The sequence below is a fragment of the Ctenocephalides felis genome, unplaced genomic scaffold (assembly GCF_003426905.1).
Source record: "Ctenocephalides felis isolate EL2017-DRISC unplaced genomic scaffold, ASM342690v1 CF-g0.4_SCAFFOLD_01170, whole genome shotgun sequence".
Classification (NCBI taxonomy): domain Eukaryota; kingdom Metazoa; phylum Arthropoda; class Insecta; order Siphonaptera; family Pulicidae; genus Ctenocephalides; species Ctenocephalides felis.
The window spans coordinates 79,391,144-79,409,070 of NW_020537324.1; the positions used below are offsets into that span (position 1 = coordinate 79,391,144).

The following is a 17,927-nucleotide window of genomic DNA, read 5'->3' on the forward strand; positions in this document are numbered from 1 at the left end:
TTTAGAAAATACTCCGAGTTAACGTGTTCGTTCGCTTTCAATTATGTATAATAAATCCACTCGAAATACTTTTAATCACTCATAAATTAATTTATTTCTTATTGATTAAGTCGATTATTTACACATATCGGGAAGTTCATGTAACTTGCCTCAAGGCTAAATACCAATAGCAACTAGTTTACTATAAACTTTATTTATATTTAGTTAATTTTAATTATTTTTAAATATAACTAGTTTGTTTTTTGCAAGTATTTTTTCTAAAAATTTCGTAAGTATTTTAATAATCTTTACAATTATTCATCACTCATCACATATCAATTCTATCGTTTATCATTTTTTAGGTTTGTCTCGGAGCAAGTTCTGTGTACAGTCACAATTTAGGTTTATCAGAAGCCCAGCATCCTGGTTTCATCCAAGGCACCAATTTTTTGTTGCCTTGGGATGTGACAGTGAGATTGGAAACTGCTGCGGCAATTCGGCAATGGCCAATTGGCCCTATTCGAATGATAGGCGGAAAGGAGCTGGGCGACACGGAGGGAAACATCACGGAGCAAATATTATGGTAAGTAAGTAAATAGTAATAGAGAATGAATTGTTTTGTTTCAATGTTTTCTGAACGTTTTGGCTGTATGTATGTGTGTCTGCGAATGCAATCTTTTGTCGACGATTTCGGGAGCACGGATCAAACGATTTGTATGATTAATAAAGCATTCGATTTGTATTTTGCAAAGGCAGCTTCAACCGTTTTAATGGTAATTTTGTTTTTGAGAGAACGGAGCATCCGATTAGAATGATACAAAAAACATTTTATTTGTATTGACGAAATGAAGAATTGATGAAATTTTTGTGAATACATTATATAAATCAGTAAAGATTGCTTTGAAAAAAAAAATCAGAAGATTTTCAAAATATAAGAAAATAATAAAAATTCTCCAAAAAAGTCAAATTTTTTCATAAATTTCAAAATTCTCAGAAATCAAACATTTTCAATGTTTAAAAAAATGTTGAAGCTTGTTGACTAAATACTGATATATAGAGATGAATATTGTAGAGAGTGTATTTAGAGACAATAAATGTGTTTAAAATTATCAATTAATGTAAAGTAGACAGGCAAACATACACAAAGGGGCGTCCATTAATCACGTGATGCTTTTAAGGTTGAGGGGGGGGTTGAAAAAAAAATCATAAAAAATCACGTGGAGGAGGGTGGGGTCTAGTAAGATATCACGTGTATTTACTTTTCACCTAAATTAAAACATAAAATTTACGATTTTTTTGTAAATTCGAATTTTTTTTCGAAAAATGTTACGTAACCAAAAATACACGTGATTTTTGGTGGCGGGGGGTAATTTTAAATATCACGAAGCGGGAGGATTTGTCTAAAAATTCCTAAAAAAAAAATCTTTCACGTGATTAATGGACGTCCCCAAAGATAGATAGAATGATAGACAGGTTGTCAGATAGAAAGATAGATAAAATGATAAACAAGTAGATAGATAGAATGATGGATAGGTGGACATGTGGACTTTACATTATGGATGTTTTTGAATTTTCTTCCCCCCAGTGGCCCAAATGCTTCCAAATTGATGAAAAATAATTCTCTGGAAGTTTTAGCTTTTAATATTAGCATTTAGATAGTCCGCACACCAACCAAAGTTTCTTGATTTTTCTTCTTAAGTAAATATTGATTTTATGGAAAATATAAAATTCTTGTTGTAAATTTTTTATTATGTTCAAAACAAGTATGATGTTTTCCGGTAAAATATTCTTAATCAAAAGATCTTTAACCCAGTAAAATAATTTTTATGATACTTATTGCCGTGCGCGAAATAATCGCCAAAAACTGTTTCAAATTTTTATGTTTTAAATGGTTACATGCCTATAACTTCGATACTTTGCAAGATAGGGATATGATGTCTATGGATGAAATATGCGTAAAAAAAACATTTGCTACTTTTTCCATAATTTTGTAAAACAACGTTTTTCTCAAAATTATGATTCACTATCACTTGTCGCTAAGTTATAAAACAAATCAAATTTTACCCACGTTATTTCCATGGAAACTTTGGTTGGAGTGCGGACTATCTTAAAGTTAATATTAATAGCTAAAATTTTCAGAGAATTTTTTCTTATCAATTTGGAAGTATTTGAGCACCTGGGAGCAAAGAGATTCGAAAATATCCATATTAAGTACCACCCTAGTAGACATATAAGCAGATTTACCATATACAAATCAAAATATTATTAAGTAAATTGATGCCACTTACAACTACATACTTAAATTTTATATTAGGTTCTCAATCCGGCAGCAACGTCCATAAAGGCAACGAGTTCATCGTGAAGATTTTTGTCGGAATGGAATACGAATGTCCAAGGGGTCACAGATTTATGATGTCGACTTCAGAAAAAATCTTGAGGGCAACCACAGGTAACCCAGAAGACTTAAATATAACGAAATACATTTATATTAGGGAATGCAATACCGATAGAAAATTTCAATACCGGTATTTCGGTAATTTTTCATTTTAAAACCGGAATACCGGTAAATTTCCGGTATTTTTATTATCTTAAACTAACGTGAACAAAATTGAAAGTTACTAGTACAAATATAAAAAAATGTATATTCAAATACAACTATATTCAACTAAACGATAAAAACTATAAAATAAAACATTAAGTTTATTTTTTTAAATAATAATTTAACAAAATTATATCCAAATTAATTAATTCATTATCACTATCGAGTATATTGAACACTTTTCACCAAAAATAAACTTATGAGTAAGAAAGACCAAAAACTCATAAAAGATCATAAAACATTATTATAATAAACTGTATTGTCTGTATCCGATGTGTTAAATTAGCATAATCTCCAATATTTTAAAAAAATAATTTTTCTACACTAATTTAAGATCGGATACTTTGTCGAGATAAATAATAAGTTACTATAATTGTTGAGTATTGTTATTTAAAACAATGTGATGGTTCTATAGTATTTTCAAACTTCGAAACGTTATCGAAAAATAATATTTTATAATTGTAATAAGAAGCAAAAATATTTAGTAATTATCATAATTATTATGTATAAAGTTAGAAAAAAATTAAGATTACGCAGGGGTAATCTGTATGATATAAAATAATTTGGTGCAAATATCACTTAAAAAAACGTTACATTTTTACATAAGATGAAACAAACATCATTATCTATCAGTCCAATTCTATTTATTGTAACACGATATGAAGCCCTTTGGAAAGCAATAAATATTCAATTTAATGACGAGTTGAGATAAAATTTGACATTTGTTTATCCTATAGAATCACTTGAAGATATAGCTGTTTATGCGATTGTGGAATTTAAAGATAAATTTGTTCCGAGAAATTTAAACTTTAGTGTATTATGCATCAAATAGCGCTTATGTAAAAATACCGAAAATACCGGTATTTTTGCGGTAAATACCGGTAAAAATACCGCCGAAAAATCGGGCGGTTTACCGGTAAACTGGTATTGCATTCCCTAATTTATATCATATTTCTTTTACCTTTAGGTTTGGTTAAGGAGTCCGGCAGTCGCGTTGCAGGCTCCGACATGCCCCTTTTCCACGAATGCCCATGCTCATCGGCCTCGAGTACGTCATCGACCGGTGCCGGATCATCTGCAGTCGGTTCTGGTAAACTGGCTGGTGTGGCTGGTCAACAAACATCTGCGGTAGTTCAGCCCAAACAAATGTTTGTAGCTCAACTTATGCGAGTGCATGTTGTCACTCCGAAAGCACCTGTACATGTCACACTTGACCCCAAAGTCCAAACGGGTAAGTGATAATGGATAGATAAAACTAGCTGTAAGTGGAATTCTGTCTTAAGGCAATTAAGGCATCGTGCCTTAAGGCAAATTGCTGGAACTTCCCGTATTAAAAATTATTATTTTTTTTTTAAAACGATTAACATTTTTGAAAAATTTCACTTCGAAAAAATAAGATTTTTTAGAAATTTTAAATCGGACAAAAAATTACTTTTTTTTGAAAAAAAAATTTTTTTAAAAAAAAATTTTTAAACAATTTTTTTTATAAAAATTTTTTTTTGGAAAAAATGTTATCTTCATTTTGATATATTTTGGAAGATCTGAACTTTTTTTCAAAGCAATCGTACTGCTTTAACTGCATAGAGACGAAATATAGAAGCGCGTAAGCGCCGCGTCGCTGTCTAACGGAAAAACAATAGTACGGAACCCATAGGAATGTAAACAAAACTTAAACTTTTTTTAAAATCTCAATAAAATATCTGATCACTTGATATGCATATGTCTAATGTCTAATGATTATTGTTGACCGCCAAATGTTATTTTTTTTTAGTTTTTTTTACTAGATCTCCGAAACCGCTAGACCTATCTTCATGAAAATTTGATCAAATCTTCATCTTGTTAATACAAGTAAAATGTGTTTTTTGAACTATACAAATCGGACGCTCCGTTCTCTTAAAAACTGAGTTACCGTTTTTGGCACTTTTTGCCCCGTATCTCCGGAACGGCTAGAATGTTTTTTGAATTATTCAAATTGCTTCATCCGTGTTCCCGAAATCGTCGACGAAAATTTGTATCCGAACACACACACATGCACGCACACACACACACACACATACATCAATTTTCTCCAAGGTATGCCAACATATTCAGAAACCTCTGAAACGTGAAGATATATAAAAATTTTCATTTTCGATTTTTTTGCGATTACTTACCCTATGGAAAATTAATTATAAATAAATCAATTTATCATCTCCAGAACATTAACAATCGTCATTTCATTTCGAATCAAATTCCAAAAAAAAAAATTAGTTGCCAAATTTACCCAAAATTGAAAAAGTGCTCCCGCATAGTCACAGTCTAAACGCATTTGCAAATAATTTTGTGCGACATTTTCACTTATACTGTGCTCAGCTTGGCGGCATTTCACATTTTTCAATAATTTTCACAAAATTGGAAAATTGCTCCAGTACACAAACAGTCTAAACGCACTTGGGTGAACATTTGTACCAGAGTGGCGCTTAGACTGTTCTTAGCTTGGGTGATTTTTTGAATTTTTAATCCAAAATTACAAAAAAATTTTTTTGAAAAAAAAATTAGAAACAAAAATTTTTTTTTTTCATAATCAATTATTTTGTTGAAAAAAGCAGAAAGTTCTTTGAATCATTTAAATCGGACGCTTAGTTCTTTCAAAACAGCCATTTTTTTTAAATTTAGCTCTGTATCTCCGAAACCTCTGGGCCTACCTTTGCCAAAAACTAATCAGCACATCTCCCTATCAATAGGAATCGAATGTTTTTTAAACCATTCAAATCGGTTGATCCGTTCTCTTAAAAACTCGCTTTCTATTTTTTGCACTATTTGCTCCATATCTCCGTAACGGCTGGACCTGCCTTTGCCAAAAACTAATCAGCACATCTCCCTATCAATAGGAATCGAATGTTTTTTAAACCATTCAAATCGGTTGATCCGTGCGCCCGAAAACGTGGACGAAAAAACGCGGACATACAAAACACACACACACACACACACACACACACACACATCCATTTTTTCTGAAGTATGCCAAAATGTTCAGAAACCTTCAAAACGTCGAGAAATGTAAAAATTTTCAATTCCGATTTTTGGACGATTACTATAACTTACCCTACGGGAAGTTAATAAGTATAAATAGATCGCGGATTATCTACATACATATAAAAATAAGTCGGGTTTTCCGCAAAATTTATAGCTAAGAAAATTAGTGGTGCATGGCATCGTGCCCTAACGCAAATTGCTGGAACTTCATGCACCGTAATTAAAAATTCCAGTAATAAAAATAATCAATAATTGTTTTAAATCATTGCAAATAGATTATCTTCTATATATATAAAAATAAGTTGCGTTTTCCTTCCTGACGAAATAACTCCAGAACGCACGAACCGATTTCGACAATTTTGCATTCGTTGGAAAGGTCTCGGGCTCCGCAAGATTTATAGCTAAGAAAATTAGTTGTGCATGGCATCGTGCCTTAATTCAAATTGCTGGAACTTCACGCACCGCAATTAAAAATTCGAGTAATGACATTAGTGAGAATTATCAGAATTATGCTTGGTTAAGTCAACGAGCAATTCTTGCCGCAAAGAATAATGATGTACACGCACTGAATTTCATCATTCAATCAAAATTGCTGGCGATTTGGCGACATATCAATGATTCCGACTGGTCTTCCTTTTGATTTCAAACGATTGCAATTTCCAGTTCGCCTTGCGTTCGCAATAACAAGTCGCAAGGCCAATCGCTTAGTGTTTGCGGGATAAATTTCAAATAGATTATTCAGAAAATCATTGTTTTTCACATGGGCAGTTATACATTGCCTGTTCACGAGTTGGAAAACCATCTGCTGTGTTTGTGTTAACGTCAGACCAAAAAACAATAATGTGGTTTACCAAAGAGGACTTCAATGAAACGGATAATGTGCGGATTCACTTTCATTTACTTAGAGAAGTTCAACTAAAAAACACTTGATTTTTGTAATCGAAATAAATTCATTACTGTTGTGCAATAAAATCAAATTTTTTCTTCTCAAATATAAAACAAACAATAAATTTCTTTATCTTTCTCGCGAAACCATCTGGTGGCGAAACGGAGTTTGTCGGGTTTGCTAGTCTTATATATAAAAATGGAGCTCTCGATCAAATGATTCGGTAAAACTCGAAAACGGCTAAACCGATTTGTCCAGTCTTAGTCTTGAAAATTTTGTGCCAATCCAGAGAAGTTCGGAAAGGTGAGATAATATTTCAAAATCGCGTAGAAACTTTACATTTTCAATTTGATCATTTTTGTAGAAGCGTAATTTAAATAATACAATGAACGGTGGCTAATACATCAAATGTCAAACGTTTTGCACAGATGATGTTCAATTACGTTTAATAGGATGTTTTATGTGAATATTATTTAATTATGATTAAATTGTAGTATGTAGTTTTGTTCGTAGTTATATTTATACACAAAAACGTTTTTGACATAAACATATCGACGGCGTAAAATATATTTTAAAAATATAAAGCGTTGTAATACAGTTATGAAATTATAGTATGTTATTTCTTAATATGTGTACTAAATTATAAAAAAATAAAATCAAATATGTTTCTAACAGAAGAAACTAAAAAATTGCAATACACACTTGCATACTCCATTTTTATTAGTTGCGAATCGACGGTTAGATATGATATGAGAAGTACTTTTGAAAAATGTTTCAAAAATATACAATATTATACTAGAGCTATAAAATTTTAGTATGTTATTACCTAATATATGTACTCAATTATAAAAATATAAAATCACATATGTTTCTAACAAAAAAAGCTATAAATGTGCAATTTTGTAAACAAATGCACTCTTACATATCTAGTTTTCAATAGTTGCAAGTCCACGGTTTGATGAGTATTTTGAAAAATATTTAGAAATATAAAACGTTATACTAGAGTTATAAAATTTTAGTATGTTATTTCTTAATACGTGTACTAAATTATAAAAATATAAAATCACACATATTTCTTACAAAACAGCTATAAATTTGCAATTCAGTAAAATCATGTAATTCATGCAAGTGTTACTACAAACTAAACAATATCAACTTTTTTGAAATGTTAATATGAAAATGCACTTTTTGGCATATTTTTCTCAAACACGGTGCTCTGAAAGATCTCATTTGTATAATTTTATACTCATTGGTATTTATAAAACATTTTCTAGGTTATATTATTTTTTATTTATGTTATTCAAATTCAGAATCTAAATTCGGTATCGATCAAAGGGACATTTTGTTGAACACTTTTTACCCACTTATAATTTCCCATAATTTATCGAAGAATTGATAGTAATATATGAAGGTCGAGGTTAAGAAGTTAAGCATTGTTTAAAAGCAATATTTGAAAGTAGAGGAAAAAAGATGTATAACCATCAGCTATAACCTTGATTCTTATTACTTTGATATCGGGAGATAAACAGTAATCTTCGAAAATCCATAATAAAAGTATTTTTTCCGTTGTTAGTTTTTTGGCATTGGCTAAAAATGTAATTATATTTTGTAACACAATTTTGTAAAATACCTTAAAATAAGACATTGAAACTATTTGCCATATCGGCGTTTAATATAGTCGTTCCAAGTTACATTGTAGTCATTTCTACAATGATGAAATAGCTGGCAGTTTTACTGAACGTAGTCAGATAACTGTTTGTTTGAAATGTGTTATTTGTTGTGATATAATTGGTTTGATTTTCATAATATAATTTATATTTGCTCAAAGTCAAATTTGTCCTTTGTGCCTCGCCCTGCTCTACATAAATACTTTTGAAGTAAAACTTCTTTAGGCGCGACATGAGTGTAAAAACTTCTTTAGGCGCGACATGGGTTAGCAGTATAATTCGTGAGTTAATAAAAATGTCAGGATCGGAAGAATATTTTATCCCGTCCCCCATAAATAATTGTAGTGCAAATGATCGCAAATAAATAATGAAACTAAGGAAAAATCTGCGCTGCGTAAGAAATGATAGCTTTGGCTATGTATGTTTTGTGTGTGATCGACTTTGGCTTCAAAGTGACTTAGAAATATCAAATGATGCTCAAAAACAAATTCTTAATAATGTTTTTTGAATATTGATTCAAATAATCAGGTTGGATGTCAAACTTGTCGGAAGGCATTAAATTTGGGTAAAATTCCCACTTTGTGTAAGTTTAACGGGTTTGTATTTCCACCTATACCAAATTATCTACCTAAACTAGATACTGTATCTGAAAGGTTAATTTCACCTAGGTTGTGTTTCATGCAAATTAGACGATTGCGACATGCAAATGGACAATTTGGAATGTTTGGCCAAATTATAAATGTGCCTGTTGACATTAATAATATGGTTAATTTATTACCTCGTAATATTGATGATGATCATTGCATTAACGTTCACATAAAAAAGCAAATGTTTCATAGATCAAGCTATGTGCAGGGCTTGATAAATAAAACAAATATAAAAGTATGGCTTCAATTTGTTAGGCAAGACGGATATTACAGCTGTTCAAGGAATGAGATTATATCGTCAGCGAAAAAGTAAAAAAATACAATGTATGTGAATGAATGTATGTTAATTTTAATTACATGAAGTTCTTCAAACACAATTGTTACAGGATGAGTTAATTTGCAAAAACAATATTTGTTTAGGCGTTGTTTAACATAATCCACTGTGTGAATGAATATTATAGAATTTATTAATCAGCAATTACTTTAAAACGATCATGTCATATTTCAAAGTACGACTTTGATTACATTATTGTTTGTAAATATTATACATATTTTTAATGCAATCATAAATATATAATTTATAATTTATCATTATATAAATGTGTATAATGATTGACGACACTAATAAATGTGTGCATCACGAGTGTTACCATATTACTAATAAACATTATTCAAAATTGTTATATGATGTATTTATTTTTACTTAACTTAAATTTGCTACTTTGTACAGTAGCAAATAAGTTTTACTTCAATCGCGTGTGATCCTTACGCGCACTCTTTTTTATTAAATTTACTTTAATTCATCGAATGTTACTTGAAACTTTTCAAAAAGCAGGCCAAAGAAGAAATACTTGATTCATTTTGTATCTCTTCTTGCAGAAATTTGAAAATTTTGTATAAGCTCAGTAGTATTATTTGCAATTATACACAAAATCCAGAATCCAGAAAGAATCTGAAAAACTTGAAACATAATCAATAAGTCGAAAGACAAAAAAAGACTTGGATTGAATTGTACCATGTTTTCTATAGAAAGTGTATAAGACTTCCAGTTTGATTGTATTGACAAAATATAGACAAACTAATGGGGTTTATTGTTTTGATAACACCTCATTGTATATAGCATTCAAACAACACATCCTTATACACTTAAAGTATTAGATATTTTTGATTCTCTAGAAATTGTTTAGAATATACCTTACTTAGCAAAACAACGTTTGCCGGGTAAGCTAGTCTATATATATATATATATATATATATATATATATATATATGTATGTATATATATATATATGTATGTATATATATATATATATATATATATATATATGTCCTTTACCCCCAGCTTCCAACTGTTCTTCAATCCCCGGCCCCATTTTCATAACCGGCGTTCCCGACGGCGGCGCGCGTCTGTCGCAGAGCGCCTACTGGGTGCTCCGTCTGCCCTACGTTTACCATGCCGACGGGGGCCGCAGTTCGCCTTCACACGAAGCAGCCTTCTATTCGACTGGTGTGATGACCAGGACGCCACCAGGAGGACGCCTGTTGGCTGGTATGTTCGGGATTGCAGAGATGGAGAAGGGTACTGCTGCAGAGTAATGGATCGAAGTAAATTAATGGACAGTTAACAATTGTATGAATGGAATTGAAAGAGTTATAAAGGGTTTTGTTATAAGTGTTGTATAAGTTATTTTTATTAATATTGGGAATAAGTTTGTTTATAATAAATAAGATAGGTTTGTTTTTGATATGTGGTATTAAGAAGAATAAGAAGAGTTTTATGTTAATGAATTGGTTTATATTATTTTGTAATTTAATTTTTTTTATTAACTATTCTTGATAAGTATATTCAAATAATATTATTTAATTAAGGTGATAATTAAATAAGATTAATATTAATATATATATATGTATATTAGGGTGGTTTTTAAAATGGTCATTTTTGAATTTCCTTGCTCCCAGGGGCTCAAATGGTTCCAAATTGATAAAAAACAATTCTGTGAAAGTTTTAGCTCTTAATATTAACGTTTAGATAGAGCGCAATTCAATCAAAGTTTGTATGGAAAGAACATGGGAAATTTTTTGAAAATTTAAAAAAAATGTTTCAGGTATAACTTAGCGATAAATGAATGAGTTTTATTCATTCATTTGTTTGCTAAATTACATCTGAAAAACATTTTTGAAATTTTTGAAAAATTTTCCATGCTATTAGGTTGTCAAATATCTCCCTTCCGCTTTTTTGCTATTGGTTTATAATACAAAAAGGCGGAAGGGAGATATTTGACAACCTAATATTACCATACAAAACTTTGATTGAATTGCGCTAACGTTTAGATTCTAAACGTTGATATTAAGAGCTAAAACTTTCAGAGAATTGCTTTTTATTTATTTGGAACCATTTGAGCCCCTGGGAGCAAGGAAATTCGAAAATGACCATTTTAAGGACCACCCTAATATATAATATATATATATATATATATATATATATATATTAATTTGGAAATATGAACAAACACTCCTTTTTGCACTATTTTATTAAATAATAATTTTCACTAACGTTTCGAGACTAGGTTTGTCTCATCATCAGTATGTTATAATTTAAAATTTAAAATATGGAGTTTGATTTGAGTTTTTCAAACATTTAAAATTTGATTTTGATTTGAGTTTTTCGAATAATATGTAGCGGATAACACATAATGCTAATTTAGCTTTCCACATTTTAAATTTTAAATTATAGCACACTGATGATGAGACAAACCTAGTCTCGAAACGTTTGTGAAAATTATTATTTAATAAAATAGTGCAAAAAAGAGGGTGTTTTGTTCATATTTCCAAATTAATATCTATATTCACTCAGAATACATTTGTTATATATATATATATATATATTAGGTTGTCAAATATCTCCCTTCCGCTTTTTTGCTATTGGTTTATAATACAAAAAGGCGGAAGGGAGATATTTGACAACCTAATATAAATATATATATATATATATATATATATATATATATATATTGTAAAGTTTCGAACAAGAATCCAAAAAGTAAATAAAAAACAAAAAAAAGTTTTCTAATAAACTATTTCTTTATTGATTTATTTACTGTCGACTTTTCGGAACTAGGTACGTTCTATCTTCAGGACATCTGTCAAGAAACATGATCTTGATAAGATTTAAGCAAACAATATGTTTAAGAAAAGAAAATGGATTTTTTAATTAATAAAATAGTTGATAAAATAATGTACAGAAATATGATAATATGATCAAAATGAAAATGATAAAAATAAATGAGTGGATTATATAACAGGATATTAAAAATGATAAAAAAAATTTTGAAAGTTTTGGAAAGTTTTAAGAAAAAGTTAATGACAAAATTTAATTAATTACCTGTATGATTTAATATAGGTTAGCACTTTTTCACTAAAAAAGATTTTATCAAAAAATGAATTTATCAGTTACTTTTCAGCCGAATAGTTAAATTTTGTAAATCAAAATTACTATAAGTTCTGTCTTTTTTAAGTTTGTTATTTGAAACAAACAATATTATTCTCTCGATGTTATAAGTTCGGCTGTTTGTAATGAACTGATATATATATATATATATATATATATATATATAAACTAGTTTCACATGGAATTTTGCCATTTATTTGTTAAGGCAAGTTGCATGAACTTCACAATATGTTTACATAATCAACTCAATCAATAATGATGAAGCTAAATTTTAATTTTACACATTTTTCATATTTAATTTTGTTTGAAATGTTATTAAACCTTATATACTGGTTTGTAGACTATTTTTATTAGGTTTTTAACAATATATAATACTACTGCTATATTTTTAGTTATGTATAATAAAATAAACAAGGATATAAAAAACCGCAACCGACGAAACTCGCGTAATGGACACGCCATTATGATTTCAAAGTTTAATAAATTTTTGTATAAAATTTTCTTAGAAACGTTATGAATTGTTATACACAGATTTACAGATTAGTTTATTATCTTTCTAATATTGCATTATAATATATGATATTATTAATGAATCTTGCAAATACAATGCTAAATATAAAAAATGTAACTAATTAAATCCACCAATGGCTAATAACTAGATACTAAATTTTAAATTTTGCACATTTTTCATATTTAATTTTGTTTAAAAAGGTTTTAAACATTATATACAGATCTGTAGACAATTTTATCAGGTTTTTAACAATACATAATAATATTTGTTATATTTTTAATTATTAACTTCCCGTAGGGTAAGTTATTGTAATGGGCCGAAAATCGGAATTGAAAATTTTTACATTTCTCGACGTTTTGAAGGTTTCTGAACGTTTTGGCATACCTCAGAAAAAATGGATGTGTGTGTGTGTATGTGTGTGTGTGTGTATGTGTGTATGTATGCATGGATACAAATTTACAGTCACGTTTTCGGGCGCACGGACCAACCGATTTGAATGGTTCGATTCCTATTCATAGGGAAAAGAGCTGATTAGTTTTTGGTAGAGGCAGGTCCAGCAGGTACGGAGATAACGAGCAAAGAGTGCAGAAAATAGAAATCGAATTTTTGAGAGAACGGAGTATCCGATTTGAATGATCTAAAAAACATTCAATTAGTAATGATTGGGAGAAGTGTTTATTAGTTTTTGGCAAAGGCAGGCCCAGCCATTTCGAAGATACGGAGCTAAATATGTAAATTAATGGCAGTTTTTGAGAGAACTAAGCGTCCGATTTAAATGATTCAAAGAACTTTCTGCTTGTCTTAACAAAATAATTGATTTTGGAAAAAAATTTTTTGTTTCAATTTTTTTTTTAATTTTTTGTATATAGAAAATAATTCAGATTACAAATAATTTCAACTTTGCAATTTAGTTTAAATAATTCTTATAAATATTAGACAATGTTACAATATTTATAATAATCTATTTGAAAACATTCAGTATTCCTCGAACATTTTGTTACGGTACGGGAAGTTCCAGCAATTTGCCTTAAGGCACGATGCCATAATTGTCTCATGACAGAATTCCACTTACAGCTAGTTTATAATAAAATAAACAAGGATATTAAAAACCGCAACTAATGAAACTAACGTCATTCACACTCCACTTGGATTTTAAGGTTTAAAAGATTTTTGTATAATATTTTGTTCGAAACGTAATGAATTGTTATACACGGGATCATATATAATTTTATTAGGTTTTATTTTATGTATAATAATATATATTAATTATGTTAATTAACTAAACTACAATAATAATAAAAAAGTGTTCTTAGTGTTTGTAGTATTCTTCTCAACAATATTTGAAATTACCGCCAAATTGTCTCCCCTCTTTTCTGTTAACAATCTGTCAGCTTCATTCTTCGTCTCTGGCAACACCAAAACTTCAACTTTGCAATTTGTTATCCTAACCGACATTTTTTTGTAAATAGTTGTAAAAACATTCCTCCATTAATTAATTATGATTTTTTGTTAGTTTTTTTAATTTATAAACAATAATCATGTCGTCCAGTGATAGATTAATTTTAAGTATAGGTACACAAATAGAATCGGATAAGATTACAGATCGCCGAAAAGGTTATGAAGCTCTCTCTCATATTTTGACAAAAAACTTAGAACTGAATAATCCAGACGATGTGTGGTCTAAGTTATTTAATTCTATCAATTTTTGTCTGCAACAGGTGCGTGGAATACTTTAATGCCATTTAATAAAAGTGTTTAAGTGTTATTTTGTTTTAGGTTTGTGCCAAATTGAATGAAGATGTTTCTGTTGGTCATGCATCTCAGATCCAAATTAGAGATAAATCTAGTCATTATTTACAAGAGGTTCTTATGCTGGCAAATAGAGGTAAATGGCAATCATACTTTGTTAATAATTTCAGGTATTAATTTATTATGCTTTAGGCCCTTTTACATCACAGGAAAATATATCGTGGAACAGTTTTTAGAAGCTTTATCAACTAGGCCTGTGTTGAAACAAGGAGGAGATATTTATCTTGTTGCTCTTGTTAAAACAATATCAATAAAAAATTTGTATGATGATTGTACACCTGCACAATGGATTGGTAAGCTCGAATATTATCCATATATATTGATATATTTATTATACTAATGTATTTATTATTTATTACAGAGTTGTGTGAATTCTGTATGAAACATCTCAACAATACAAATTCAAACCTCGATCTTTCAACATTGGTAAAAATATTAAAATTCGTTGTCTGCAACGGTTGCAAAGGCTCCAAACTTGCCATTAAGCTTCTTAAATTTTTGCCAAACGTTATAAAGCTATTTGATGTGAGTTGTATTAAAACATCAAAGCATTTACAAGAAGAAATATTTAGTTTAACAATTGCCATATGCGATGAAGTAAGTTTTGTAAATATACACATATTTTTTGAAGTATCTAGTGGCAGGTTAGTCAATACAGTTTTATTTTAGATTTCAACAAATTTTCCAAGAACGTTTTGTGCATTTGCGAATGATATCACACCAAAGTTGTTATTGTTGTATGATTCTTCGGATGGAAATAATGAGAAAAAGGTAATTTTCATATTTATATTTATATTTAGATTTCAAACTTGCCAGATCTTAGGTTTTTTAGATAATAGGTTTTTAGATTATAGGTTTGAGATTTTTTAGGTTTGAGGAGAATTTTCAGATTTTAGAATATTTAGTATATAGATTTTCTAGATTTTAGTTTTTTTAGGTCTTTTAGTATTTCTAGAATACAGATTTTGGGTTTTAGGTTTTAGAATTCAGATTTCAGGTTATACGTTTTAGGTTTTAAGATACCCAGATTTTAGAATTTCTAGATTCTTTCAGATTTTTTACATTATAGGATATTTGGATTTTAGGATTTTTAGATTTTAAGATTTCTAGATTTTAGGAATTTTTAGGTTTCAGGTTTTTTTAGGTTTTACGTTTTTTAGTTTTTTTATCATTATCATTCAATAAATTTGATGAATTTACAATAGTCGGCCAAAAAGGGACATTGTATACTACAAGGGCATGTTGGAAAAAACTACTCAGTAGTTGTTTTTTTCATTCGATATAAAATTCACAATATTTTATTGACAATTATATAATTTTAACTATTTACTTATTGAATAATTTCTATAGATTTAAAAGATTTTTAGATTCAAGGGTTTTTAGATTTTAGGATTTCTAGATTTTAGCATTTCTAGATTTTAGCATTTCTAGATTTTAGCATTTCTAGATTTTAGCATTTCTAGATTTTAGGATTTCTAGATTTTAGGATTTCTAGATTTTAGGATTTCTAGATATTAGGAATTTTTAGACATTAGGAATTTCTAGATTTTAGGATTTCTAGATTATGGATATTTTAAATTTTTGGATTTCTAGTATTTTGGGTATTCTAGATTTTAGGTTTTTAGGTTTTAGAATTTCTAGATATTAGGAATTTTTAGATTTTAGCATTTCTAGATTTTAGGATTCCTAGATTTTAAGAATTTTAAATTTTAGCATTTCTAGATTTTAGGATTTTTAGATCCTAGGATTTCTACATTTTAGGATTTCTAGATAATAGATATTTTAAATTTTGGATTTCTAGTATATTGGGTATTCTGGATTTTATGTTTTTAGATTTTAGGACTTCTAGATATTAGAAACTTTTAGATTTTAGCATTTCTAGATTTTAGGATTTCTAGATTTTAGGATTTTCTAGATCTTAGGAATTTTAGATTTTAGCATTTTTCTAGATTTTAGGATTTTTAGATTCTAGGATTTCTACATTTTAGGATATCTAGATTATGGATATTTTAAATTTTTAGATTTCGAGTATTTTGAGTATTTAGTAGATTTAGGTTTTTAGATTTTAGGATTTCTAGATTTTAGCATTCCTAGATTTTAGGATTTCTAGATTTTAGGATTTCTAGATTTTAGGATTTCTAGATATAGATATTTAAATTTTTAGATTTCTAGTATTTTGAGTATTCTAGATTTTAGGTTTTTAGATTTTAGATTTCTAGATTTTGGATTTTAGCATTTCTAGATTTTAGGATTCGATTTTAGGATTTCTAGATTTTAGGATTTCTAGATTTTAGGATTTTTAGATTCTAGGATTTCTAGATTTTAGGATTTCTAGATTAGATATTTTAAATTTTTGTATTTATAGTATTTTGGTTATTCTAGATTTGAGGTTTTTAGATTTTAGATTTCAGGATTTCTAGATATTAGGAATTTTTAGATTTTAGGATTTCTAGATTTTAGGATTTCTAGATATTAGGAATTTTAGATTTTAGTTTTTCTAATCTTAGGAATTTTAGATTTTAGGATTCCTAGATTTTAGCATTTCTAGATTTTAGGATTTTTAGATTCTAGGATTTCTACATTTTAGGATATCTAGATTTAAGATTTTTTAGCTTTTAAGAATATCTAGATCATAGGATTTCTAGATTTTAGATTTTTTAGCTTTTAGGGATATCTATAATAGATTATAGGTTTTCTATATTTTAGAATTTTTAAGTTATAGTATTTCTAGATTTTAGAAATTTCTAGATATATCTATAATCTAGAAATTCCTAAAATCTAGAGATACTAAAATCCAGAAATCCTAAAATCTAAAAAAAAAACTAAAATCTAAAAAATCTATAATCCAGAAATTCTTAAAATCTAGAATCCTACAATCTAACAACCTAAAATATAAATTTTCTAAACTAAAAGTCTAAATCTAAAGCTTAAAAAGTCTGGTCAGATTATAAGAATTTTAGATTCGAGAATTTTTAGATTTTAAGTTTTTATATTAGTAGGATTTTTAGATTTCACGATTTCTTGATTTTAGAATTTCTATTTAATATATTTGTGTATTTATTAATTTGCATATTTAGTATGCAGTATTTTTATTGACATATTTATATAATTTTTAAATTTCAGGAACTTTTTTTTAATTTGTTACACACATTTGTTAAGATACTTGTTCAAATAACGAATATCAAACTCATTACGATTCTATATACAAAGTTATTGTCACTGAAATCAAAACATTGCAATCGAATTTTATGAGGAGAAAGATAAAGAATGAAAATGTATCAGAGAACCTTGTTAAATTGGCAGTGGATGTTTGCAAACAGGTAGGATAGTAAATACATACATACATACATACACACACATATATAT

At 28.6% G+C, this 17,927-nt stretch overlaps 2 protein-coding genes across 2 annotated transcripts; both read left to right on the top strand.

Moving 5' to 3' along the window:
• Positions 1-2,333: 2,333 nt before the first annotated feature.
• On the top strand, positions 2,334-10,547 carry LOC113368192 (protein SMG8-like). The gene is made up of 3 exons (XM_026609759.1): positions 2,334-2,428; positions 3,546-3,809; positions 10,136-10,547. Exons 1-3 carry the CDS (start codon positions 2,356-2,358, stop codon positions 10,387-10,389), a joined length of 591 nt encoding a protein of 196 aa, XP_026465544.1. The 5' UTR covers positions 2,334-2,355; the 3' UTR covers positions 10,390-10,547.
• Positions 10,548-14,286: 3,739 nt separating this feature from the next.
• LOC113367719 lies at positions 14,287-16,427 on the top strand. The gene is made up of 6 exons (XM_026609299.1): positions 14,287-14,470; positions 14,529-14,637; positions 14,711-14,854; positions 14,923-15,158; positions 15,231-15,332; positions 16,395-16,427. The coding sequence occupies exons 1-6, from the start codon at positions 14,291-14,293 to the stop codon at positions 16,425-16,427; spliced, it is 804 nt and encodes a 267-aa protein (XP_026465084.1). The 5' UTR covers positions 14,287-14,290.
• Positions 16,428-17,927: the final 1,500 nt, after the last annotated feature.

Coding starts and splice junctions, on each gene's coding strand:
- LOC113368192 (XM_026609759.1), top strand. CDS start 2,356: ATGGAATACGAATGTCCAAGGGGTCACAGATTTATGATGTCGACTTCA. Junction 2,429..3,545: donor AATCTTGAGGGCAACCACAG/GTAACCCAGAAG, acceptor TTTTACCTTTAG/GTTTGGTTAAGGAGTCCGGC. Junction 3,810..10,135: donor TGACCCCAAAGTCCAAACGG/GTAAGTGATAAT, acceptor CTTTACCCCCAG/CTTCCAACTGTTCTTCAATC.
- LOC113367719 (XM_026609299.1), top strand. CDS start 14,291: ATGTCGTCCAGTGATAGATTAATTTTAAGTATAGGTACACAAATAGAA. Junction 14,471..14,528: donor TCAATTTTTGTCTGCAACAG/GTGCGTGGAATA, acceptor ATTTTGTTTTAG/GTTTGTGCCAAATTGAATGA. Junction 15,159..15,230: donor CAATTGCCATATGCGATGAA/GTAAGTTTTGTA, acceptor GTTTTATTTTAG/ATTTCAACAAATTTTCCAAG.